This window comes from Phocoena sinus, chromosome 6, assembly GCF_008692025.1.
Source record: "Phocoena sinus isolate mPhoSin1 chromosome 6, mPhoSin1.pri, whole genome shotgun sequence".
NCBI classification, from domain to species: Eukaryota; Metazoa; Chordata; class Mammalia; order Artiodactyla; family Phocoenidae; genus Phocoena; species Phocoena sinus.
Window position 1 is genome coordinate 32,118,355 of NC_045768.1, and position 25,446 is coordinate 32,143,800.

The following is a 25,446-nucleotide window of genomic DNA, read 5'->3' on the forward strand; positions in this document are numbered from 1 at the left end:
AATACTAGCTAACAGGTCAGCCTAGTGGTTACTTTAAGGCAGGTCAGCATTTACAGTACAGCAGGACATGTGAGTCCTCTGAGTGCTTGGATACTTAAGGTGGAGGGCATGTGTTCCTTCTTCCATTAAGGCATTTATTTACACCATTGGATCTCTTTCCTGGGATGTTGCAGCTGTTGCATGTTATGTGGGCTGGGTTTAAAATTGTTCCTACCTAGAAAATAGCTAGAGCTGAATGGAGAGGCCTGATAATTCTCACTGAATACTTCTCTATACAGGAATTGACAGAAGAAGGACTGCCTTTTCTCATACTCTTCCACATGAAAGAAGATACAGAGAGTTTAGAAATATTCCAGAATGAAGTAGCCCGACAATTAATAAGTGAAAAAGGTAGACAGATTAAGGTGTTTGTTTATATCCTTCCTTTCTCTATTTTTGTACCTTCTCCCTTTTCCATTACGTTAATACTCACATAAACATATTTGGGTTAAAAACTTAACAAATTATTTTAACTCTACTCAACTCCTGAATTTACATTGAAAACATGGGGATGGGAGGTGTCAGTAGAGATAATATGAAGCAATAGCTTTAAAAAAAAAAAGACAAACCCTGACTCTTTTAGCTCTCTAAAATCAAACAGCATGAAAAGTGGGGTCATGGGTAGACAGTGTTAGTTTTAGGCACTTTCTTCCAGCACCTTGATACTTCTCTGGTCCTTTTCTAATAGTCCCAGAAATACTGCGGAGAGAACTTACACAGTCAGATTAACATTTACTGTATTTCCAAGTGAAAGAAAGTTGAGTAGTTCTCTGCAGACTTCTCCAAAGCATCAAAAAGGAATTTGAGGTATCACCAGCTTTCCCTCTGTAGTTAGAGAAGAAAGTCAAACAAAATAAACTGAAGGCTTTGTATAGAGCCATGCCCATATCAGTCACTGTAAATATTTTTGGGGTTGAATTGGATTAAAAATCAACCAGTAGGGACTGGAAGGGCATCCTTGATGAAATGAAGATGATCCTATGAGAACAGATCATATGTCAGTTTCTGGAACTTGTTCCCCAGACCTGGGTAATCTGCAGAGCAAATGATTACCCACTTAACGAAAATTTAAAAATTCACTATAGCATTTGAATTTGGGTTGAGTTCCTATAATTTTTAAAAAATTATACTCTCTGCCCTAAGAATTAAGATCCTACCTTTTTAAAGTGTTGTAATATTTAGGCTTTAGTTTTTGTGGTCTACATTACTCTAAAGCATGTTGGGTTTTTTTAGTCTGTCACTTTTTATGAACTTGCAAACTTATGAGAATACGCTGTGTGAGCGCTGACTGTTATGCTAGACAGAAATGTCTTAGCTGATTGCATGTCCTCTTCCTCTTTTGACCCTCAAAAGAATATTCTAATCTACCTCTCCAAATTCTATTTCTTTTAAAGGTACCATAAACTTTTTACATGCTGACTGTGACAAATTTAGACATCCTCTTCTGCATATACAGAAGACTCCAGCAGATTGCCCTGTAATAGCTATTGACAGCTTTAGGCATATGTATGTGTTTGGAGACTTCAGGGATGTATTGTAAGTATTCATTTTGGTTTTTTAAAATTACTGATATTATGTCTCAAAAATGAACTTAAAATAATTGTCTGAATATTTTAAATAACCCTATGTTGAAATACTTTGTTATTCAAAAGGAAGAGTTTTTTTTTCACTCCAGATTATAGTATAATTGACTGTGGGGAATTCCCTGATGGTCCAGCGGTTAGGACTTGGCGCTTTCACTGGTCGGGGAACTAAGATCCTGCAAGCTGAGCAGTGTGGTTAAAAAAAAAAAAAAAGAAAAGAAAATGTTAACTGACTATGAGAATTATGATATATCCCTATAGAAATGCCAGCATTAGATGATCCTAAATGCTTGGGAATTAATCTCTGAAAGAAAATTTTTGACCTATGAGAAATTCGTTTTGAATTGAGTTTGGTCTTTGTCAGCACATCGAGGAAAGTGGGTTAATCCTAGGTAGGTTAAAGGAAATGGGTAATATTGCTGCTTATTTGTGACTGTGTCTACCGAGAACATTAGTGGTGTTTAAGACCCAGCAGATGGCTGTGACAAGGCATTTGTAAGGGCATACAGCTAGGGACCTTTCCAAGAACGGATATGCTTCCTGACTCTATTCTCACCTTTCCACAGTATTAATAAACATATAAACCTTGTAACTACCACAGATATTAAATTTTTATCAGCTTTCTGAGATGTTAAATACAGTGATTAAAAATGGAAATGTTTCTTCATATACAAAAAATTTAAGCAATACAGGTATTAATTCAAACTAGACCTTTTCTTTTCAAAATTCATTTAAATAACCTCTTTTTTAATGTCCAAAGATTAAATTTCACAGTTAGAGGGTGATTTGAAGTCCTATTGCAGGATGAATTACCTCACTCATTTCTAAATATTTTAATAGAGATGTGGTTTTTGATAGAAGATTCTCAGTCCTCATATAGAGGAGGCCTACATTTGAGTCCTACCTCGGTCAAATCACTTAACTTCTCTGTTCTTGTTTCTTTACACTTAAAATATGGTTGGTGGTCCAGCCTCCCTAATGGGATTGTTACAGAAATTAACAAGATGATGGCTGTGTTATGAACCTTAAAGTACTTACAGATACTGTTTTTATTTTACCTGTACTCAAAAGAATACCACTTAGCATATTAACTCATTGAAAATTTATCCGGGTCTTCTATACGACAGTGGTATAACATAAACCAAGTCATATAAAAACTAATGGTTTAGGGCTTCCCTGGTGGTGCAGTGGTTGGGAGTCCGCCTGCCGATGCAGGGGACACGGGTTCGTGCCCTGGTCCAGGAGGATCCCGCGTGCCGCGAAGCGGCTGGGCCCGTGAGCCATGGCCGCTGAGCCTGCACGTCCAGAGCCTGTGCTCTGCGGCGGGAGGGGCCGCGACAGTGAGAGGCCTGCGTACCGCAAAAAAAACACAAAGAACAAAAAAACCCCAACGGTTTAAAGTTTACTAAGACTGGATCCCTGCCCTCAAAGAACTCACAACCAGGTAGAAAAAGAAGACAAGCTGGGTAACAGGCAGTTGTTTTATAATGTGATAAGTGCTCTGACAGAGTTCAGCAGAAGGGGCACCTGATTCAAGATTTCTGGAGACGTTAATGCCTAAGGTAGGACCTAAAGTTCTCTAGAAGTTTTTCATGGAAGTGAGAAGGAGACAGGGCTTGGAGAAAGGTGATGTTGGTAGAAACAAGTACAGAGTCTCTTGGCTGAATATGAGTGAACAGCAGGGGTGTCGCTGAGGGATGCGGTCAAGAGAAGTAAGTAGGAGCTTGTTCATGAAAGCCCCTACATGCTGTGTTAAGGAAGTTTGATCCTGAAAACTATGAAGAGCCAATGAAGGATTTTAATCAGGGGATTGTTTTTTTAAAGATCACTCTGAATGCAAACTGGAGGATAGATTAGAGGGAGTCAAAATAGGATCTAGGAGGCTGTTCAGTAATCCAGGCAAGAGTTGATGATAGATACTTAAATGAATGAATTTCCAAAATTCTGGCAGTAGCACTAAGTAAAGCTAGAGAGAAGCAGGATTCTTGAGACTTTTTTTTAGGTGGAATAGGAGGACTTGTGGGGGAGGGGCGAGGCTAGCCCTGATGGCCAGGACTCTGATTTGGACAACTAACTGGGTTGTGATGCCACTAACTGAGCTGGGAACTTAGTGGAGGAGCAGCCTTGTGGTAAAGATGACGAGTTCCCTTTCTTGGCATATTGAATTTGAGGTGCTTGTGGGCTACAAAGGAGAAGAGTGTCCAGAACGGAGTTTATATGGCTCTGGGATTCAACAGTGAGATAAGGGCTGGATCTTGAACACATGGGGATGTAGTTGAAGTTACTGAAACAGATGAGATGACCTAGAACAGGGTTGAAAATGGAACCCTGATGAATACCAACATTTAAGGAGAGGATAGAAGAAGGAACATGTGCAGAAGACCGAAGAGGGGGAGGAATCAAAGAAGTGAAAGAAAAAACAGAAAAGAGTAATATGGTAATTGCGGGAGGAGCACTTCTAGCAGGAAGGAATGCTCAACCAGAAGATAAGGATGGAGCATCTGTTAGATTTGACCCTCAAAAGGCTGTATTGCAATGAATTGAAGAGTGTTTGGTAAGGAAATGAAGATTTGACATGAAGATTCTTGCAAGAAGCTAGCCTCTAAAGGGAAAGAAAAATAGGGAGATAGCTCCAGAGAGACACAGGGTGAAGTAAAGTTTTAGCTTTTCTTCCCCCGCCCCCCCCCCCCCCGGTTAGGGTAACAAGAAACTAAATATGATTAAATGCTTGTGGGACAGAATCAAATGGATTTATTGAAGAGATAGGGAAAAGAGGGACTCACTGATAAAGCAAAGTCGTAAGGAGCACAGAGGGAATGAGGGGCAAAGGAAAGGAAATAACCTACCCTCCCTAGTGAGAAAGAGAAGGAAGGGTGCAGCATTTCTTTGGGTTTTTTGGGGATTATGGTGTTAGTGACAGCAGCAGAAAACTGCTGAGGATCCTGTCTGATTCTTGTTTTTAACTATGGCTAAGGAAGCAAGATCATTTGCTGAGTGAGGAGCTGGGGGATAGTTTGAGAGGGCAGGACTGTGCTGGATTTAAAAAGGAAGAGTAGTTGTTCCCAGAAATCCACCATAAAGATCCAGATCTCCCTAAAATCCGGCATTTATTTGGATAAAAATTGGAACTCATACAGTCCGCTTAGCAACTGTGTGAGCGTTGACTGTTGTGCTAGACAGAAATGTCTTAGCTGATTGCATGTTCTTTTCCTCTTACTTCATTGGCTTGCCTCCAGAGGCTGCAAGCTCAAGATAAAAGAACAAACTTTTTAGGAGAGGGGGCAGCTGTTCTAGTGGTTGAGTTCGCTGCAGGAACTTCCAGGCAGTGACTGTGCTTGGCATTAAAATGCTGCCCAATTCATGGGTCATTTGCATGAAGTCTTATCAGGCCATTTCCCTACCTTTGGTAGTGGATAAATCTTGGGTTGATTATTTACTTCTTCCTTTCACTGGAACTTTACAGCCCTAATTATGAAGTCTCAAATTAGCGGAAGTCAATAGGATGTTGACTCAGGTTAGGTTTACCAATCAGCAACCAAACTATGCCCAACTTTGGCTTTTATTCCTAGGAATGTTGTTACACGTGAAGGGAAACCTGTGACGAATTCCATCTTGGCTGTCTTAAGTTTTTTCCTCCAGTTCTGAAGTCTAGCACTTCAATCCCATCTTGGTGTCTGTTTCTTAGACTATCCAAACTAAGATATTCTTTATCACATGACCCAGTCCCCCTATCCTCCAACCACAGTTCACTGGACCAAGAGATGGGCACTTGACCAAGAAAAGCTAATTTGTCAGCTGGCAGCGTTCTGCTTGTGCCCTGGTGCCAAAAGACACTGAGTTAATAAGATTCCCCAAAGAAATATGGAAATGGGAAATGATCCTCTCCCATCCTGCAAGTGGTTAGTCCTGTGAGCAGGGACGGAGATAAGAGAAGTGACTGTATTTGAAGCTCTGAAACAAATTACTTCTTTAATTTCTCCCTTAGGTGCCTGATTTCCCCTCCTAGGCACTATTTCCTCTAATATTTTTTTAATTGTAAAGAGGCACATGCTGTGTGAGCTACAAACTGAGCCTATGTGAACAGATAAGTGTTAAAAATCAAAACATGCAGCAAAGTGAATCAGACACATTTAATGGCTTGTGTAATTGTCATTGTGCTGCATGGTAATTAAGGCGTAGATCAACAGTTTCCATAAATTAGTGTAATTACTATTACTTCTGCTTAGTAGCATGGCATTTCTGGGGTTAAGTGGGGGACGTATGGTTGTGGTAAGGAGAGACAAAGCAGATTTATGCTGCAGTTTCCTCCCAAGCTAGAGGCAGGCACTGTAGCATGGTGGGGGCAGGGCGAGGTGCTAACCAGTGTTGTATTCATCTCTTCTTGCAGAGAAAATGAGGGTTAGGGAGGTAAGGTAACCAGCAAGGCCGCACAACTAATTAGTGGCAGGGCTAGGAATCATGTCAGAGTATACTGAACCCTCAAATCCCAAGCTCATAACACTTGATACCAAAGCAGTTACATTTTCAGTATATATAAAAGCAGTGTAAGTGTGAATGTGAAAGATGTTTGAAGAGACAGTATTGCTAGTACCGGAAACTAAATCACAGATCTCTAAATCCTTAGTTTTTTTCTATAGATTGACCAGATTGGTTTCTTGCCAAATGTAAAGGAAAAACTTTTATATGGAGATGGGAATGGGGGGAAGTTTTGAAGCCCAAGAACACATGAGGGTAGGTCTAGGAAATGTTCTCCAGTCCCGAGAGAAGAGAATCAATGATGGGGTCTGGTATAAGACTGTGGAAGGGCTTTCTAGAGAATCTTATCTTCTAAAAAACTGTGGCCTGCAAATACCCTACCATCTGTTCCTTTGCTTAAGGGTTCTTATGTAAGCTGCCACTTGAGCCCCAGTGATGGGAAAAAGCAGCAGGACAGACTTCAGGTCACTCCTAGGAAAATTAACAGGCTACTCTAATGCTAATGAGTTCCCCAACTCTGGGCTCTAGGTCATTTCTTCCAAATCACTAAATCACTGAGAATTATGATCGTAATTCCTTGAAGTACTCAGCTGAGGGTGGTTGTGGTGAGCTGAGACGAGACTGAAACTACAGGGGTGGGGTATCTCCCTAATTCAGCAATTTGCTTGTCTGCCACGATGAACTCTAGCCTGTCTCATTGAACTTAGAGGGAACCAACCAGGAACTGAATGAAATGGTAAAGAACTTGGAGGGACAGGTAATAGAAATGTTTAAAATCAGGTCACCATTAAGTTCCCCTTTAACCCTGAGAATCTGGTTTTGTTCTTCATTGTCTAGGGGGTTCTTTTTTTACCCAAATCAGGCTTTTCTTGATTGAAAAAAAAATGGTGCCGAGGAATCTTTTTTTTTATTATGTTTTTTTAAATTTTATTTTTTATACAGCAGGTTCTTATTAGTCATCAGTTTTATACACATCAGTGTACACATGTCAATCCCAATCGCCCAATTCATCACACCACCACCCCCCCGCCGCTTTCCCCCCTTGGTGTCCATACGTTTGTTCTCTACATCTGTGTCTCAACTTCTGCCCTGCAAATGAGTTCATGAGAAATCTTTTTAAAAGGCAAACCTTATTTAGTTTTTATTATCTCTTGCTATACTAACTGCTTTGTAATGGCATTAGTAGATGTTCATCCAGTGCTTTGCTTTTAGTTTCATCTGCTTATTACAAGATTAAGAGTTTGACTACTTTGAATGTATATATCTGGAATATATCCTAATACTTATCAACTACCCATCTGCCCTCCCTATTCCCCACCTCTCCTATTTATCTGTATACTTTTGATTCTCTGAATGTGTCTCTCCTGTCAACCACTGGGCAATATACACAGTGGTCCAGGTCCCTAAACACCATTTTTATTTTCATATACCGTACTTATCATACAACTGATATTGATACGTAGTATTTATAAGTACTTTTTATTTTACAAATCATTCCAGTATATTTTACTTTATTTGGTCCTGCCAGCAAAATAGACATCAAACACTGACAGAGCCAGGCACTGTACCAGCCTTACTTTATACTTTTGTATGTGTTTTCAGTTAATCTATAACAAGCTTAGAAGATAGGTATTATTTCCACTTTTACAATAAAGAAGTTAGGCTCTGAGAGATTTATAAACTTTACTGAAGTGGAGTCACTATAGAGGTGATATAGCATAGTGGTTAGGTGCACAAGACTCTAGATCCAGACTGCTTAGATTTAAATCCCAGTCTGTTACCTATTAGTTATATCATCCTGGGCAATTTCTTACCACCTCTATGCCTCTGTTTCCTCATCGGTAAAATAGGAATAATAGTAGCATCTACTTAATAGGGTTGTTGTGAGCATTAAATGAATGTATATATCTATGGCTCTTAGAACAGTGATACATGGTCAGTGCTATTAGAAGGCTAGCTATGATTATTATAGGCAATAATATATTTGGATTCAAATCCAAGTCTGTTAGACTATAAAAACAATAGTTAAAGCAGTTGTTCTTGTTTTACATATCAGAAAGCTGAAGCTCAAAGACGTTAAGTAACTTAAATGGCAAGATACAGTGTTTTTACACTGTAATACATTGAATGAGTTCAAACTACATTATTGTATGAGTCAAAAAGTAGAAAACAATATTAGGAAATTGAATCCAGCAGTGTATGAAAGAATAATATATCTCAACCAAGTGGGCTTTATCCCAAGTGTGCAAGGCTCATTCAGCCTTCAAAAATCAGTGAGAGTAATTCAGCATCTGCTGATTACATCAACATATGCAAGAAGCATTTGACAAAATTCAATAGCCATCATGACAAAGATGCTTAACAAACTAGGAATATATGGAAACTTCCTCAATCTGATAAAGGACATTTACAAAGAACCTACTGCTAATATCATATTTAATGGTGAAAGACTGAATGCTTTCCCCTTAAGATCAGGAACCAGGCAAAGATGTCTACTCTCTTTGTATGTGTGTGTTAAGTATATCATTTGTTCCTTATTTCTGATTATAAAAATTTTATCTTCTTTGTGGATAATTCTTAAAGTTGATAAAATGCCAAAGAATAAATTAAAAATCACCCATAAATCCACAAGAGATCTATATATGTGTTATAAAATTAGAGCTATGCTATTTTATGAATTTTCTTTTTATCCACATAAACATCTTCCCATGTCATTAATATTTTTCTGTTATTTCTAATGGTCAGATAGCTTGCCTTTGAATGGATTGTTTCATGATTTGTCTAAATAACCCCTGTTGTTTGAAATCCAGGTTTTTCCCATGAAAAAATAAATAACACTGCTAGTAATGGGACTTTACCTGATTCATCCTCATTAACATTCTTATAGTTTTGGGTGCTGTGGAACACTTTGAGTTCTGTGACACCATCATGATTTTCCCTTGTTTTCTCGTTTTTTTTGGTGTGTTCATTGTCTTTTACTGATTGTGCTTGTCTTTCACCCTTTGTAATAATGATCATAGCGCTGTGCTGTCTAATATGATAGTTACTAGCCCTATATGAATACTTAAGTTTACATTAATTAAAATGATATAAATTAAAAGTCAGTTTCTCAGGCACTCTAAACCCAATTTGAGGTGCTCAGTGGCGACATGCGGGTAGTGGTTCCTGTATTTGACAGCATAGATATACAATATTTTTCCGTCTTCACACAAGTGCTCCATCCTTCTCTCAGGATAGCAGCTTCTTCTGCTGCTGTGCTGTAACTTCTGCATGGATGTGTTTTTTTTTTTAATTTGTTTATTTAGTTTTGGCTGCATTGGGTCTTCGTTGCTGTGCGTGGCCTTTCTTTTTAGTTGCAGTGAGCGGGAGCTACTTTTCATTGCTGTGCCCGGGCCTCATTGCAGTGGCCTCTCTCGTCTTGGAGCACCGGCGCTAGGCACGCAGGCTCTAGAGCGCAGGCTCAGTAGTTGTGGTGCATGGGCCTAGTTGCTCTGCAGCATGTGGGATCTTCCTGGACCAGGCCTCGAACCCGTGTCCCCTGCATTGGCAGGTGGATTCCTAACCACTGTGCCACCAGGGAGGCCCCATGGATGTGGTTCTGATTTATCATGACAGGACTTAGCATGAACTCTATATGATTTTATAACTCTTTGACTTTGTAACTCTATATGACTTTGTAACTCTAATCAAATCATCTGTGTTCCTTGTATCTCTTAGTTCACATCCTCCAGGATCTGACTGGCTCAACACACATAGATTGGTTCCCTCTCCACTCCAAATTATATGTCCCCCCACTTTTTTTTCCAGCTTTACTGAGGTATAACTGACAAAATTGCATATATTTAAGATATATTTTGATATATGTATACATTGTGAAATAATTACCACAGTCAAGTTCATTAACCTATCACCTCCCGTGGTTACGTTTTTGTTTTTTTTTTTTTTTTTTGGTGAGAACAATTAAGGTCTATTCTCTTAGCACATTTCAAATATACAATGCAATATTAGTACTATAGTCACCATGCTGTACATTAGATCTCCAGAACTTACTCATCTTGCATAACTGAAACTTTGTATCCTTTGACCAGCACTTTTCCATGTCTCCCACCCACTCAGTCCTTGGTGCCCACCAGTCCTCTGCTCCTGTGAGCTGTTTTTTCATATTTCACTTAGCATAATGTCATTCAGGTTCATCCATGTTGTCGAAAATGACAGGATTTCCTTCTTTGTTAAAGCTGAATAACATCGCATTGTGTGTGTGTGTGTGTGTGTGTGTATAAACCTTACCCATATTTTCCTTATCAATTCATTGATTGATGGTCACTAGGTTATTTCTCTATCTTTGATGTTGTGAATAATGCTGAAATGAACATGAGAGTGCAGATATCTCAAGATACTGATTTCATTTCCTTTGCGTATACACACAGAAGTGGGATTGTTCGGTCATATGGTAGTTATATTTTTATTTTTTGAGGAACCTCCATACTGTTTGCCATAATGGCCTTACCAGTTTACATTACCATGAACAGCATACAACGGCTCTCTCTTCTCCATATTCTTGCCAACACTTATTATCTTTTGTCTTTTTGATAATAACCATTCTAACAGGTGTGAGTTTTGTAAAATCATTGTGCATTTTGCAAATCATTGTGGTTTTTGATTTGCATTTCCCTGATGCCTAGTGATGTTGAATACCTTTTCATGTACCCATTAGCCCTTCATATATTGTCTTTTGAGAAATGTCTCTTCATGTCCCCTGCCCATTTTTAAATTAGGCTTTTGTTTTCTTGCTATTGAGTTGTGTTAGTTCCTTATGTTTTTGGATATTAAACCCTTACCATGTATATGATTTGCATATATTTTCTCTCATTCTGTAGGTTGTCTGTTCACTCTGTTGTTTCCTTTGCTGTGCAGAAGCTTTTTTGTTTGATACAATTGTTTGATACAATTGCATTGTCTTTGCTTTTTTTTTTTTGGCGGTACACGGGCCTCTCACTGTTGTGGCCTCTCCCGTTGCGGAGCACAGGCTCCGGACGTGCAGGCTCAGCGGCCATGGCTCATGGGCCCAGCTGTTCCACGGCATGTGGGATCTTCCCGGACTGGGGCACGAACCTGTGTCCTCTGCATCGGCAGGCGGACTCTCAACCACTGCACCACCAGGGAAGCCCTATCTTTGCTTTTATTGCCTGTGCTTTTTGGGGTCATATCCAAAAAGTCATTGCCCAGACCAATGTCAAGAAACTTTATGCCTATGTTTTCTTCTAGGAGTTTTACAGTTTCAGGTCTCACATTTAAGTCCTTAATCCATTTTGAATTGATTTTGTATATGGTGTGAGAGAGATACACAAAATAAAATTGGGTAGGGGTCCAGTTTTATTCCTCTTCATGTGATTCCCAGCACCATTTATTTAAAAAACTACTCTTTCTTGGGCTTCCCTGGTGGCACGGTGGTTAAGAATCCACCTGCCAGGCTTCCCTGGTGGCGTAGTGGTTGAGAGTCCGCCTGCCGATGCAGGGGATACGGGTTCATGCCCCGGTCCGGGAGGATCCCACGTGCCGCGGAGCAGCTGGGCCCATGGGCCATGGCCGCTGGGCCTGTGCGTACGGAGCCTGTGCTCCGCAACGGGAGAGGCCACAGCAGTGAGAGGCCCGCGTACCGCAAAAAAAAAAAAAAAAGAATCCACCTGCCAATGCAGGGGACACGGGTTCAAGCCCTGGTCCAGGAAGATCCCACATGCCTTGGAGCAACTAAGCCCTTATACCACAACTACAGAGTCTGTGCTCTAGAGCCCGTGAGCCACAACTACTGAAGCCTGCACGCCTAGAGCCTGTGCTCCGCAACAAGAGAAGCCACCGCAATGAGAAGCCTGCGCACTGCAACGAAGAGTAGCCCCCACTCGCCACAACCAGAGAAAAGCCTGCATGCAGCAATGAAGACCCAACACAGCCAAAAATAAATAAATAAATTAAAATTAAAACTACCCTTTCCTCATTGTGTATTCTTGGTACCTTTGTGGAAGATCAGTTGACTATGAATGTCTGGATTTACTTCTGGGCTCTCTATTCTGTTCCAATGATCTATGTGTCTGTTTTTATAACAGTACCATATTGTTTTTTGATTACTATAGCTTTGTAGTATATGCTGAAATCGGTAGTGTGATGTTTCCATCTTTGTTGTTCTTGCTCAAGATTGATTTGGCTGTTCAGGGTCTTTTGTGGTTACATATGAATTTCAGGATTGTTTTTTCTATTTCTGTGAAAAATACCATTGGGATTTGATAGGGATTGTGTTGAATCTCTAGATTCCTTTAGGTAGTATGGACATTTTAACAATATTAATTCTTCCAGTTCATGAACACAGGGTATCTTTCCATTTATTTGTCATTTTTCGTCAGTGTTTTATAGTTTTGAGTGTACAGATATTTTACCTTCTTGGCTAAATTTCTTCCTAAGTACTTTCTTGTTTTTGATAAATATGCCCACTCCCACTAGTTCTATTTAATGTCATACTGGAAGTCCTAGCAAGTACAATAAGACAAGAAAATAAATAAAAGGTGTTCAGACTGGAAAGAAACTATCTTTCTTTGTAGATGACATGATTATGTATGTAAAAACTCCCAATGAATTCACAAAACAGCTTCTAGAACTGATAAGTGCTTTTAGCAGAATACAAGGTCAACTTTTTAAAAATCACTTTTATTTCTATACACTAACAGAGAACAGTTGGAAACCATTAAACTTTTGAAGTATCATTTATAATACTCCAAAGGAAAAAACTTTTACAGGACTATTTAGGTGTAAGTCTAACACAATATGTACAGGATCTATATGCTGAAAACTACAAAATGCTGATGAAAGAAATCAAAGATGACCAAAAGAAATGAAGAAACATACTGTGTGCATGGATTGGAAGACTCAGTACTGTTATCAATTTTCCCCAAACTGACCTATAGATTTAATGCAGTCTAAATCAAAATCTCAGCTGGATTTATTGTAGATACAGAAAAGCTGATTCTAAAATTTGTATGGCAAGGTAAAACTGGAATAACAAAAGCACTATTGAAAAAGAAACAAAGTTGGAAGACTCATACTACCCAATTTTAAGATACACTGTAAGCTAAAATAATCACGGCAGTGTAATATCAGTGAAAAAGTAGGTACATAGAGCTGTGGGACAGAAAAGAGAATCTAGAAATAGACACACAAATATAGTAATTGATTTGTTTTTAAAGGTGCAAAGACAATTCAGTGGATAAGGATAATCTTTTCAATAAATGGTGCTGGACCACCAGAACACGTTCATACCAAAAAAGAAATTAAGTCAGAATTGATCACAGACCAAAATTGAAAGGTAAAACTCTTACAAGTAAATGTAGGAGAAACTCTTCATGACCTGGTGTTAGACAACGAGTTCTTAGATAGAACACCATCCATAAAAGAAAACAATTGATAAACTGGCCTTCATGGTGTTAAGAACTTTTGCTCCACAAAAGATACTGTTAGAATATAAAGAAGATATATGAATGACAAATAAGCACATGAAAAATTGCTCAACATCATTATTCATTATAGAAATGCAAATTAAAACCAGAATGAGATCCCATTATACATCTTTCAGAATGGCTAAATTAAAATACTGATAATACTAGGTGTTCATGAGGATATGGAGCAAATGGAACTCTCATACATTGCTGGTGGGACTGCAAAATGATACAGCCACTCTGGAAGACAATTCGTCAGTTTCTTAAAAAGTCAAACATACACCACCCATGTAATCCAGTATTTTTCCTATAGAAATAAACTTACGTTCACACAAAAACCTGTGCACAAATGTTTGTGGTAGCATTGTTCACAATCACCAAAATCTAGAAAGAACCCAAAGTCCTTCAGTGGGTGAATGGATAAACTAGTTGTGGTATATCCACTCAGTGGAATTCTATTCAATAAATAAAAGAACAAACATTTTTATGCATGCAGCAAAATGGATAAATCTCAAATGTAGTATGTTAAGTGAAAGAAGCCAGTCTCGTGATTATATGCTGTATGATTCCATGTCCATGACATTCTGGAAAAGGCAAATTATGGGAACAGAGAACAGATCAGCAGGAGTTAAGGGGAAGAGGAAGATATGAGTTAAAAAAAAAAAGGGTGTTGGTTCTGTATCCTATTTGTGGAGGTGGTAACAAGATGCTATAAGCCTATGTTAAAATATAAAACTTAAGCCCCCCAAATGAATTCTACTCTATGTAAATTTTTTAAAATAATAAAAATACTTCTCACCTTGTATGCATTTGTCAAAGCTCGTTTAAATGAAACACTTAACATGTTTTGTGCATTTCACTGTATAAATTTTGCATCACCTAAAAATAAATACTGTAAACAAAAAAGTAAGTGGAGGATGGGAGAGAAACACTTAGGTGTTCTGATTAGAAAAAGTATACCTTAAAGTGTGAAAGTATAATTGAATTTATTACAGCAAGGGTCCATTTATTCTCCTTTTTTGCAGATAACCATGTTGTCTGTTTTCTTGACAATATATTGTTTATTCACTGATTGTTACCTAGTAATGATGGATAATTTCTAGCCACAAGCTAGATAAGAGTTCTTTTGTAATCTTTTCTACCACATCAATTCAGATTCATCCTATCTCTCGTCTTTGCTTTTTGCTCACAATTCTCTCATATGTTGACAAGGGGAAAAAACTCAAGCTGGGGACAAATCTGTTTTGAGTGTACTCTATGAATTTGTTACACTTAAGATCTAATTATAAATTATTGCTCGACTAGCAGAAGCAATTCACACTGTATTGGTTGTGATCATCTTTGAACGTTGTAAAATAACAGATTAGCAGGGGCTTTATCTTAAACATTATAGATTCTTTGCAGTTCTTTGAATTGAATGGATATATTTTAGCACTTTCCTGTGGGTGACAGTAGATGATGTCAGATTAAATTTAAATTGATATCCTCTCAATGTTTATCTCTAGTGCATATGCAATTTCTTCTGTACCAGAGAACCTTTCAGAGGCATTCTGTCAATACAGCTACCTGACAGTCATTTGTATTTGTAAACTGTGCATTTGGCACCTGCTGGCCTCTGTTGCACTGGAGCTAGTGGGGAGCCAAAATGGGTGTACAATGAAGTTATTGGCTGTTACATCTCAGTGGGAGTTATTGAAGAGAAGAAACAGCACTTGCAGGACCTCAGGAGAGGATAAAAAGAAAAAGAAACTGGTAATATTAACACAAGCCAGGTATGCTACCAAAAAAGTAGTGATTTAAAAAGTCAGTTCTATTGAAGGAATTAAAGTGTTTGTGGACGTGCATTTTAATTCTTGTAATGGATATGAAAAACAAAGTGTTTCTATTTAAAAATATAATGAATTTTAATTGATCTCGGTAGAGGACAATTCATATGAGCAGAAATATAAATTAAAACAATGGAAAAAATGCTTAGTTTCTGAAGAGATGGAAATTAAAACGCTGGTGTCTTTTACTTATCAAATTAGTGAAACAAATTTTAATAATAAACAAAGACAGATGTGCTGACTTCAGAGAACAGGTAGACAAGTAGCAGTAGATATCGATGTTTTGTGCCTGTAATTTGCCCACACTTTGTTTAAAGTTCTTATTCTTTAACTTATTACTCCTACTTTATCAGATACAACTCGAGGAAACAATTATGAAGAAAAAACAGCTGATATATAAATCTGCTTAGCTTTATATTGGTCTGTTTTGCTACAGTGCATGTTTCTGTACTGCAGATTTGCTCATTACAATGACTGGGAATTATGGGAATGATGTCAAGTGTATAGTGAGTTGTGTTGGTTCATGTTATATTCCTCAGAATAGTATGAAGCCACCAAAGAAACCTTTTTCACCATAAAAGACAATGCCTTAGTGGTATATGAAGACATTAAAAAAAATAAGGCCACTTTCATGGCCTTGAGAAGTGCTTTGCTTTTCAGTGTTAAGCTGTGAACACTGTGAAACCGTCTGTGTGGTTGAAGAAGTTGTGAAGAAATTTCCTCCTCTGTTTAAGAAAAACATGAAAAAGCTACACCCTGGTTTAGATTATTTTGATAAAATTGGTTGTGCTGGCAGTGAATGCCCTCAAGGACCTACATACATCTCAGAAGAGGACTGCTAAGCTCCAGGTTAAGGTTACATAGGGTCACCTGGCTGACACAGGGCTCAAATGCTGGAGGAGGCTGAAGGGTGCCAATATTTTTGCTCTAGGCTCTTAGTAGTACTCTGGTTACAAAGCTACATAGTTTTAAGTGGTTAGTCCCTAACACTATTTTTCCCTTGAGCCCCTATTATTTTTAGTGTAATTCTGCAGAACATAAAGTTTTGCAGTTATATATATTAAGGAAAATATATTAATGCCCAACAGTAAGGGAGTAAGTCTTAGGACAGCATCTTGATAGACTCTGATGCATCTGTTACAATAAGCATAGAAAAATGTCTATAAAACAAATGCAAGCATTAGAAGACAAAATTGAGTATCTACATACCATGATTACAACTGTGTCAAAATGTTTGACATGTACCTGGCCTGTTTGTTAATAGTTATGGTAGGATGGTGGAATTGTAGGTAAGTTTTTTTAAAAATTGTTTTTAATGTTGTGAAGTTGGTAAAAGAGATATAAGTCCATTTAAATAATTTAAGCTAAATTTTTATTTTACTTTGGTTTTAGAATTCCTGGAAAACTCAAGCAGTTCGTATTTGACTTACATTCTGGAAAACTACACAGAGAATTCCATCATGGTCCTGACCCAACTGATACAGCCCCAGGACAGGTAGGACTCTTGTTTGTTTTTCAGTGGGAACTCTTTTTCTTTTTCAATTAGTGTTGAGGAGACTCTGAAGCTCTTGCATAGGCTTGAGTTTCTGCCCCGAATGTCTTTGTAAAGTAATTCTGAACAAACTCTAGATAATATACAAATTATGTTCCTTTAAAAAATTTTAAACCTTCAGAGAAGTTGCAAGAATATTACAATATAGTTTCTTGATCATATAAATGAAGGTTGTCTGAGTAAGTCCTTTGTGGAAAATGGCTATGAGAGGGTTAAATACAGTTGGCTTCATACAGAAGTAGGAGGTAGGGATTAGAAGCAGGTAATTAGTGAAGAATCAGTGGATTCCATTAATTGTTCAAGCCTTCCTCTGTGGCTGAGAGATTGACCATACTATAAAGAAAATAATGATTTGATATCCTAAGAGCCCTCATCACTACAGTGTTCATAATGCTCAAAACTTACAGTTTAATGCAGCTTTTCCATTTGAGATTTAGAATGCTGGACAACTATTTATCAGCACAACTTTATATTTGCTTGATATATAGATATATATTTTTTAACCTGAGAATTTCTGTTACAAGTAACTTTCTAAACTTCTGTATAAGTTTTGCTTAAATATTCCTAAATTTGCATTTTGATGCATTATTGATTTATATCACGTCTATTACCATTATACTGAGGGAAGATGATATATACCAAAACTCTTATTGCCTATGCCCAGAACTTCAATCCACTATTTTGTCCAAAGAACCACCACATGTAAAAGAAAAATAAAAACTAAGTGGATTTTTCTTTAAGAGTCAAATTAAGTTCAACGTTAAGAGTTCCTTTTAGGAATCTGATGACATGCTTTTTCCTTGAAATCTGAGGTCACATTTTCTTTGATAATTGAGCAACTACAGATGCAGGAAAACTTTGTTGGCAGTATCCCAAAGTAGGCCTGCTTAGTATTTTATCAGATTAAGAAAAGATGTAGCTTGCTATTATTATATTATCCTGATTTGTTTCAGCGTCTCCATTAGACACTGAACTCATTGTATTCATCTTTGCATACTAATACATAGTTGGCACCAAATACATGTTCGTTTCATAGTAATATAGCTTCAGCTTAAACAAAACATGTCAGCAAAAAATTAATATATTGGGGAAGGGGAACATGACTAATAAGGGAAGTTTGTGGACACACTGCTTCCGATTATAATGGGAATGTGCTTTTTATACACACACACACACACACATATATATATATCATGTACTATTATATGTACTATGTGCCTATGTAAACTACAGGAAATACTAAAACAATAATAATCATGTTTGTTCTTGAGGAGCTCATGGTGTAGAGATAGGCTACACTGTCTTTTCTCTGAAATTATTGGAAGTCACTCATATTTCCACTGTATATTTTTATGTACTGTTGGTGTACAAGTAAAATACTACAGAAATTAATTTCTTGCAGTATTGAAGTGTTTTTCTTCCTTACGTCAACTGAGTTTTGATAATTGCTGGCATCCAGGTCTCTATCTTCAGAGTAGGTGCCTTTAATAATCTTAGCAGTCATTTGTAAGAGGGAAGGGTTCTGGCTAACTTAGGGTTATGCTGCCTCTACAGAATATTCTAGGAAAGTAACCAGGCGTCAGGTATTTTGTTTCTCCACCACACCTCAGAACTGTCATCAGGTTCATGGTTAATGGCTCTGTGGCAGCCCTGCCTTGGAGAATCTGAGTTAAGGGCATCTGAAATGGGGAAAGCAAGATTTCAAACTTAACTCTTGTCTTTGGTATATAGTAGCTATATTTTATTGATTATTAAGCAAATAATTAAAGGGCAATTACTATTCATCTAATACTCTTAAAATATTGTAACTATAAAATATACTGATGTAAAAATGTTTTATTCTTTCCCTTGTAGGAAGTCCAAGATGTAGCAAGCAGTCCACCTGAGAGCTCCTTCCAGAAACTAGCACCCAGTGAATATAGGTATACTTTATTGAGGGATCGAGATGAGCTTTAAAAACTTGGAAAAACAATTTGCAAGCCTTTCAAACAGCAGCATCAACTTACATGGTGGAAATAGTAAACCTATATTTTCATAATTCTATGTGTATTTTTATTTTGAATAAACTGAAAGAAGTTTTGGGCTTTTAATTTTTTTTTTCTCCCTGACTCAAAATGTATTGTCATTTAATACAGCCTCTTTTAAAAAATCTGCTAGGGTTAAAAAATAAATAAAAATCAGAGGCCTATCTTTACTTTAAATCTGAGGTCTATCTTTGCTTTACCTCTGTCTTGTAAAATTTTTATAAATCAAGTGAAAGGTGACATTGCCAGAAATATACCATTAACTTGCACTACTAGGTTGGGGAGGACTTAGATATGTTTCTTGTGTAGTATGTGCTTTTCTTTCTTTTCTTTATATATGATCACCTCTGTTGGTTATTTTAGTTATCACATTTCTCAAAGCTAAGAGGGTACGTATTCTGGATACTTGGGGGGGGAATAAATTAAAATTTTCACACTGTGTACTGTGTTTTACTGATTGGTTGGATGTTGCTTATGAAAATTCCATAGTGGGTTTTTTTGGATTCTTAATGTGTAACTTAAACATACTATGAAGAGGAGGAGAGCCATAAGCCAGAACATTTGGCAGGAATTGTCCTTATGAATTAAGAAAAAGAAAATGAAAAGTGTTATTAAATTTCTATGTGTTTGTCTAACAAAGTGTCATATGGATGGCATTTAAAACTTTGAATTATACCTAAATCTGGGAAAAGAAGATACTAGTGGAACAGATTACCAATATTGAACTAGATGACTTTTAAGGCTCCTCCTATCACGATACTTAAATTTCCAAAGAGAAAAACCAGCAGAGAAAATGTATTTCAGTAATTCTAACCTTCTTCTGTCTTGTAGTCTTGTTCTAGTTGTATAGACCAAAAATGAAGACAATAAGGCACATAGGTTGTTTTGTTTTGCTTTTTCCATTGTAAAATTGTTAGAGGACCCTACGCCCTATAGATTCCCTGATCTCCTAGGCCTGCGGTGTAGTCAAATGGGTCCCTGTGCCAGGCCTCAATACTGCCAGGGAACAAAACCAGAGGGAGAGGACCCTCAAGTGTCATATCAGGAAGCCCAATGCCAGAGGACAGGTTCAAAATTGGCTTTCCTCTGGGCCTGGGTTGGTGCTATAGGCCAAGAGTCATTTTATACTTGGAGTCTAAGTCAATCCCAGTTTGGGGAAAGATTATTTTTAAGCTTAAAAGGCTGACATGTGCCATTATATGTAGTATGTAATATATGTAACATCTTCCAATTCTTTTAAAATAAATATTTATAATAAATAATGATTGTTATTTTTAAAAATCAGCCTAAAATTCTTAGTTATGCATGACTTACCCATCATTTCATTTAGAATAATAAATGTTGTTAACAAGGTAGTAAGGGGCATGTTTAGTAGAAGATGCTAGAAAAGCAGGACAGAGCTTCCTAAAGGTTGGGGCTTAGTTCTGTTCTCTTCATTGCTTTTAATCATTAACTTTGAAATCAGAGCTACAGTCTTCAGGTCAGAAGATGGACCAAATGTGAGGTGGTCAGAATGAAAATTTACAAACATTAAACTAGCACACAAAACCAAAAGCACCTGCAGTTGACTGGAATAAATTTGTAATCCTGTAATTGGCTTTTAAAAAATAGTAAACAAAAGATAACACTTAAGAATTGTGTTGCACAGAATTGGTTTTAGAGTAGTTATTATGATAAAGGCCTCAAGGAGCACATGTTCAGTGTGATCTAAGATAACTGAGTGCCTGTTAAAAAAGTGAGTGGATCTGAGACTTTATTTAGCATTCATGCATATGGGGACTTAAGCTCTAGCCCTGCCACTATCATCACTGTCATCTCTATAGAGTGTGAAGCCACTGAGGACAAGGATACTGAATTGTATGCCTATGTCTCCAGTGCCTAGCATTTCTGGACACTTAGTAGTCATCATCATGTTTATTGAATGAATGAGATATGCAGTGACCTTGGGTAATTTTGTATCCCTGAAAGGCTCAGCACTCATGAGGACTTGGTGCCCAATTTCATAAAAAGTTAACAAGCTCAAGTGCGAAACAGCAAAATGCACTAGATAAAATAAGTTCTTGCCACAGGGCTAGTGCAGGGTCGGGGTGGGGAGAAGGCCTGTGGCTAGGGCAGTGAGAAAGAAAGTTGGAGCTGATTGTGCAGGACCTTGTATGCCAAGCTAAGGAAGGGGTTTTTACTGTATCATAGCCAGTAGAGATCCAGCAACAAATTTAAGCAGGCAAGTATGTTCATATTTAAGTTTGAGAAAGAACACTGTAGCAGCAAGTCTAGGTTATGATTAAACTGAGTCCAGTAGAGGAGGGATAATGGCCAGAACTAAGACAGTAACAGCAGAGATGGAGAGGAACAAATACAAGAGATTCCATAGGGATTTGTCATCAGTTGGATGTAAAGAGAGAACTTCCAGGAATCTAGAACTCACAATTTAGACTTCTTCCCCTCTGAACCATGCACGAATCAGAGAATATTACAGGTGGAAGTCTTCTAATTTTATCCAATCTACTCCAGGCCTCAGGCTCCTTAGCTGTGAAGAGAAGGGATGCTAGACTAGACTGAAGAACATAGTCGAGTTGCAAAACCAAAATTAGACTGCTTGTCAGCCCACTACCTTTTCCCAGTTTTTCAAAAAGTGTTACAGTAGTGAGGGGGACCATAAAAGGATGAAAACTTACTTTAGATGAAATTCTGAACCTTTTTTAAGTTAAATGGACCTAGAGAGGAAGACAGACAATGGGCATCTAAAGCATCTCATGGAGAGCTCTTTGATGAAGTCAATTTGTCAAGATCACATATAAAAGAAGGAAAAACTGGCATGATAAAGCCCAAAAAGAGCAAAGTGAAATATAAAAATCAGTGTTTGAAATGTTAAAGCTCAGAATGAGCTTAAATTTTAAAAAAAATTCAGCAGAAAATGCTGAAGTTGCCAAGAAAGAATTAAAAACCTGAATCGGCAAAAAGAATAGAAAAGGAGTATATTGGATTAACAATCTGGAAAAGCAGAATAATTCAGTGTTTTTTTTTTTTCTCTGACAAGGAGGTCTAGTCTGCGTGGACAAAAATAAAATGACATAAGCAAAACTGCAAAAATGAGAAGTAAAAATCTTGTCACCTTGAATAATTTTAGGATTCTTAGGCCCAAAATTCAGTATCGCAGAGAGCTGCTGGATGTTGCAAATGCTGTTAGCAACTGTTGGGAATTTCTGAGACACCATGGAGATTATAAAGTAACAGAAGACTAGAAATGGACAAATAGTATTCCAGTTTTCAAAATCATTAGTTAAAGGGTTTTGCTATTTTCTAAATAAAATATGAACCAAACTGAAATGTTAGTAGTCTATATTTGGGGGAATGATTTAAATAACTAAAGAATAATCAGTTTTTAAGCCCAATATTTAAAGACCCTGAAGACAATAAGTTGTTTTAGGACTTAAATTGTTTTATGCTGATTATAACTGTTTTATGTGTTCATTAAAACAGGTTGGATAGGACTGCTGCTTGGCAACTGTTTTTTAGCTGTGTTTGAATTTTTGTATGTATTTCCAAGTAATAAAACTATATTTATAAAATATTTCTATATTTGAGACTTTTTACTAATTCAATTTGTCATAAAGATGAACATTTTATTCAGAATCCAGATGACCAGAGTCGCAAGATTTTCCAGTTTTAAAGTTATTTTTTAGATTATTTAGTACATGACTCAGAATGGGAAGCTATATGAATCCATGTGCAGATAACTCAAACCTAGCCTTTAGCTGAAGTGTCAAAGGTCCCTCTTGCACAGCACACCGGGGCAGGGCTGGCCTGCCCTTAGAGAATAGGTTTTGGAGTCACTGGAAGAGGAAAAGTGCAGCTTACAAATTGCTTCTCTAAAATGCTCCCTTTATTCCCTCTCCCCTACCTTGCCTAGTAAATTCCTTCTGTCCATCCTTCAATGCCCAGGATGAATTATCACCACTTGTGGTCCCACAGCCCTTTATTTATATGTTTTAGAATACCCAGTCTAATAGAAAATTGGAAGTATATGTATCCCTTTTCCTTATCACCATGTGAATGCTCTGGAAGCAGGAACTGCTCCATCTTTGTATTTCCGGCAACCTAGAGCACTGTGAGTGATTAATAAGTCTCTGGTGGAAAAAAAAAAAAAAAGCCAAATTACATAATAAATGAACAAATGAATAAGGGACAAGAAAGCATCACCATAACTGGAATGGACTCGGTCATCTGTGAATCCCAGTTATCTGATATCTAGTCACATTTAATCCTATACCCTAAATTGATTATGGGGTCTTAAGAGTTTTAGTCTAGAATAGATTAAAATCTTACACCATCCCAGAGATGGTGAGCCAACTCTGGTGAGCCATCTCTCAACTTTCAGAATGACACTGGAGTGCTCTTTTGGGCAGTGCAGAGTCCTGCAGAAGTGCTGGAAACTTTCCCATGAACACTACACATTTTCTGTGAGGCAGATTTGACCCCTAGCTTAGTCACTCAGCCTCGTGGAAGGACAAACTACAGTGAGTTGACAGAATAACACATGTGGTCTACAAAACACCATACATTTACCGTTCGGCAAGCATTAATCTGTTACCAGGCTAAGGATACAACAGTGAACAAGACTGCCCCTACCGTCAGAGAGTTCAAAGTTGAGCGAAGGAGCAAAATAGACGGGTAAAAAGATGATTATAATAGAATGTTGTAGGTGCCGTGCTGTGAGTTAACCACAGGCGCCTGGAGGTGTGTGTGCAGCTGGGGGGTCAAGGGAGCCTTCCCACAAGAAGTGGTTTTCTTGCATAGGAATAGAAAGAGCTATACTTTCCTAAATTTCTCCCCTCCAGAATTACATTAATAGAGGCTATTTTTATTCTCTATTAGTATCTTACTTTAATAGCAAAGTATTGCTAGGCCTTGCTGTCCTGTTGTTTCTTTCCCAACTCAGCCACTCAGCTAAAAGATCACATACTTGCCCATCTGTGCTGTCTCTCATGTGTTTTACTTACTGGGATGAATGCCAGGGAGGAAGCTGTATGCCCACTCTCATGATGCCGTGTGTAAACTTGCCTAGGGAAGATCAGATCAGTCTTAGAAGCCTGATACTATGATTGTTTTCTTGCCCTAACCATTGCCCAAGCAGAGGAATAGAGCAGGGCATCCCTGGCTGTGCACATAGGGAAAAAAACAAGGCCTCTCTTCTGATTTATCAGTTCTGCATAATTCTTCGCCTTCATAATGAGCATGGCTTTCTGATTTAAAATATTGTTGAATAGTCCACTTAAAAATTTTCTAGGATTAGAAGGTGAAGTCCCTGCTCTCTGGCTTCTGGAATGCAACTTTATTCCTTAAATTTTAGACTTTTGCCCAAGCTCAGTGTTCTGGCACCTTCTGTTTCCTGGTTCCTCGAAGATTGCTGGTAGTACTTCAGGATCACATCTACAAGTTCCCACGAACCTTAGGATGTTTTTTTTTTCTCTGAGCCTAGAAACTATAAATTATTTTAAAACATAGATGCTTTTTTTTTTTTTTGGTAACCCCACACTTATTTCCACTGCCTGTGTAACTAGGGTGACCGTGTAATTTTTTTCATCCAAACCAGGACATCTGAGAGTGAAAGGGAGCATTAAGTAATAATTTGACCAGGACAAGAGATGTAAATCAAGACTGTCCCAGACAAGATGGGATGTATCATCACCCTGTTCCTAACCAGATCTTATACATTTTTATGTTTGGGTAGCATTCTTAATAGAGATAAAAAAGATTTACTTTCCACCAAGCATGTGTCACCATTATACCACCATCTTAATAACTAAGCCTATTAAAAAATTTAAGAATACTTACTATTTTTTTTAATCAAGTCTCCACTCATTTTAGGTGTCTCCCTAACACTATTCTTGTAGGTACATAACTTTTCATTAATGTGCCTTTTGTTTAAACTTCGGGGAAAAATAATAGTAATAGTTACAACAGTAACAGCAGCAACAAACATTTTTGTACAGTTACTATGAGCCAGGCTCCATTTAGGCACTTAACATGTATAACTTTTTAAATCTTCATGACTACCCTGTAAGGTGGGTAACGTACCAATGGGGAGGGGGATGCAAGGAGGGGAACACTAAGGAAGCCCTGAGTTGTTGGCCCCCATCCTCACCCAGATAAGAGGCAGCAATCTGTTATGAAAAATAAAACCTAGAGAGGAAAGAAAGGGAAATAACACCTATGGACTAATTCTATGGAGAATGAGTAAGTGACGAGCACGTTATTCCTTTTCATTCCTATTAACTCACTGAGAGGCTGTTTGGTGGAATAAGTACATGAATCTGAGTATTAGAAAACTTGGTTCAAATCCTGTCAAATGCCTACCTCTTAACTTGAACCTTGCCCTTGCCTAATTCCAATCTATTTGCCTGAGAAACCATTTAAATTCCTGCCACTATTCTGTTTCAATACTAGACCATCAGATTATAAAGC

General features: G+C 37.7%; 1 protein-coding gene across 2 annotated transcripts in view; it reads left to right on the top strand.

Moving 5' to 3' along the window:
- The window catches only part of ERP44 (endoplasmic reticulum protein 44), a 92,440-nt gene extending 70,649 nt beyond the window's left edge, over positions 1-21,791 (top strand). For both annotated transcript variants that reach the window (XM_032636218.1, XM_032636219.1), the window contains 4 exons: positions 279-390; positions 1,434-1,575; positions 16,798-16,900; positions 18,812-21,791. In XM_032636218.1, the coding sequence (XP_032492109.1) occupies positions 279-390; positions 1,434-1,575; positions 16,798-16,900; positions 18,812-18,913 (459 nt within the window). In that variant the 3' untranslated portion in view covers positions 18,914-21,791. The remainder of the gene's footprint in view (positions 1-278; positions 391-1,433; positions 1,576-16,797; positions 16,901-18,811) is intronic.
- Positions 21,792-25,446: the final 3,655 nt, after the last annotated feature.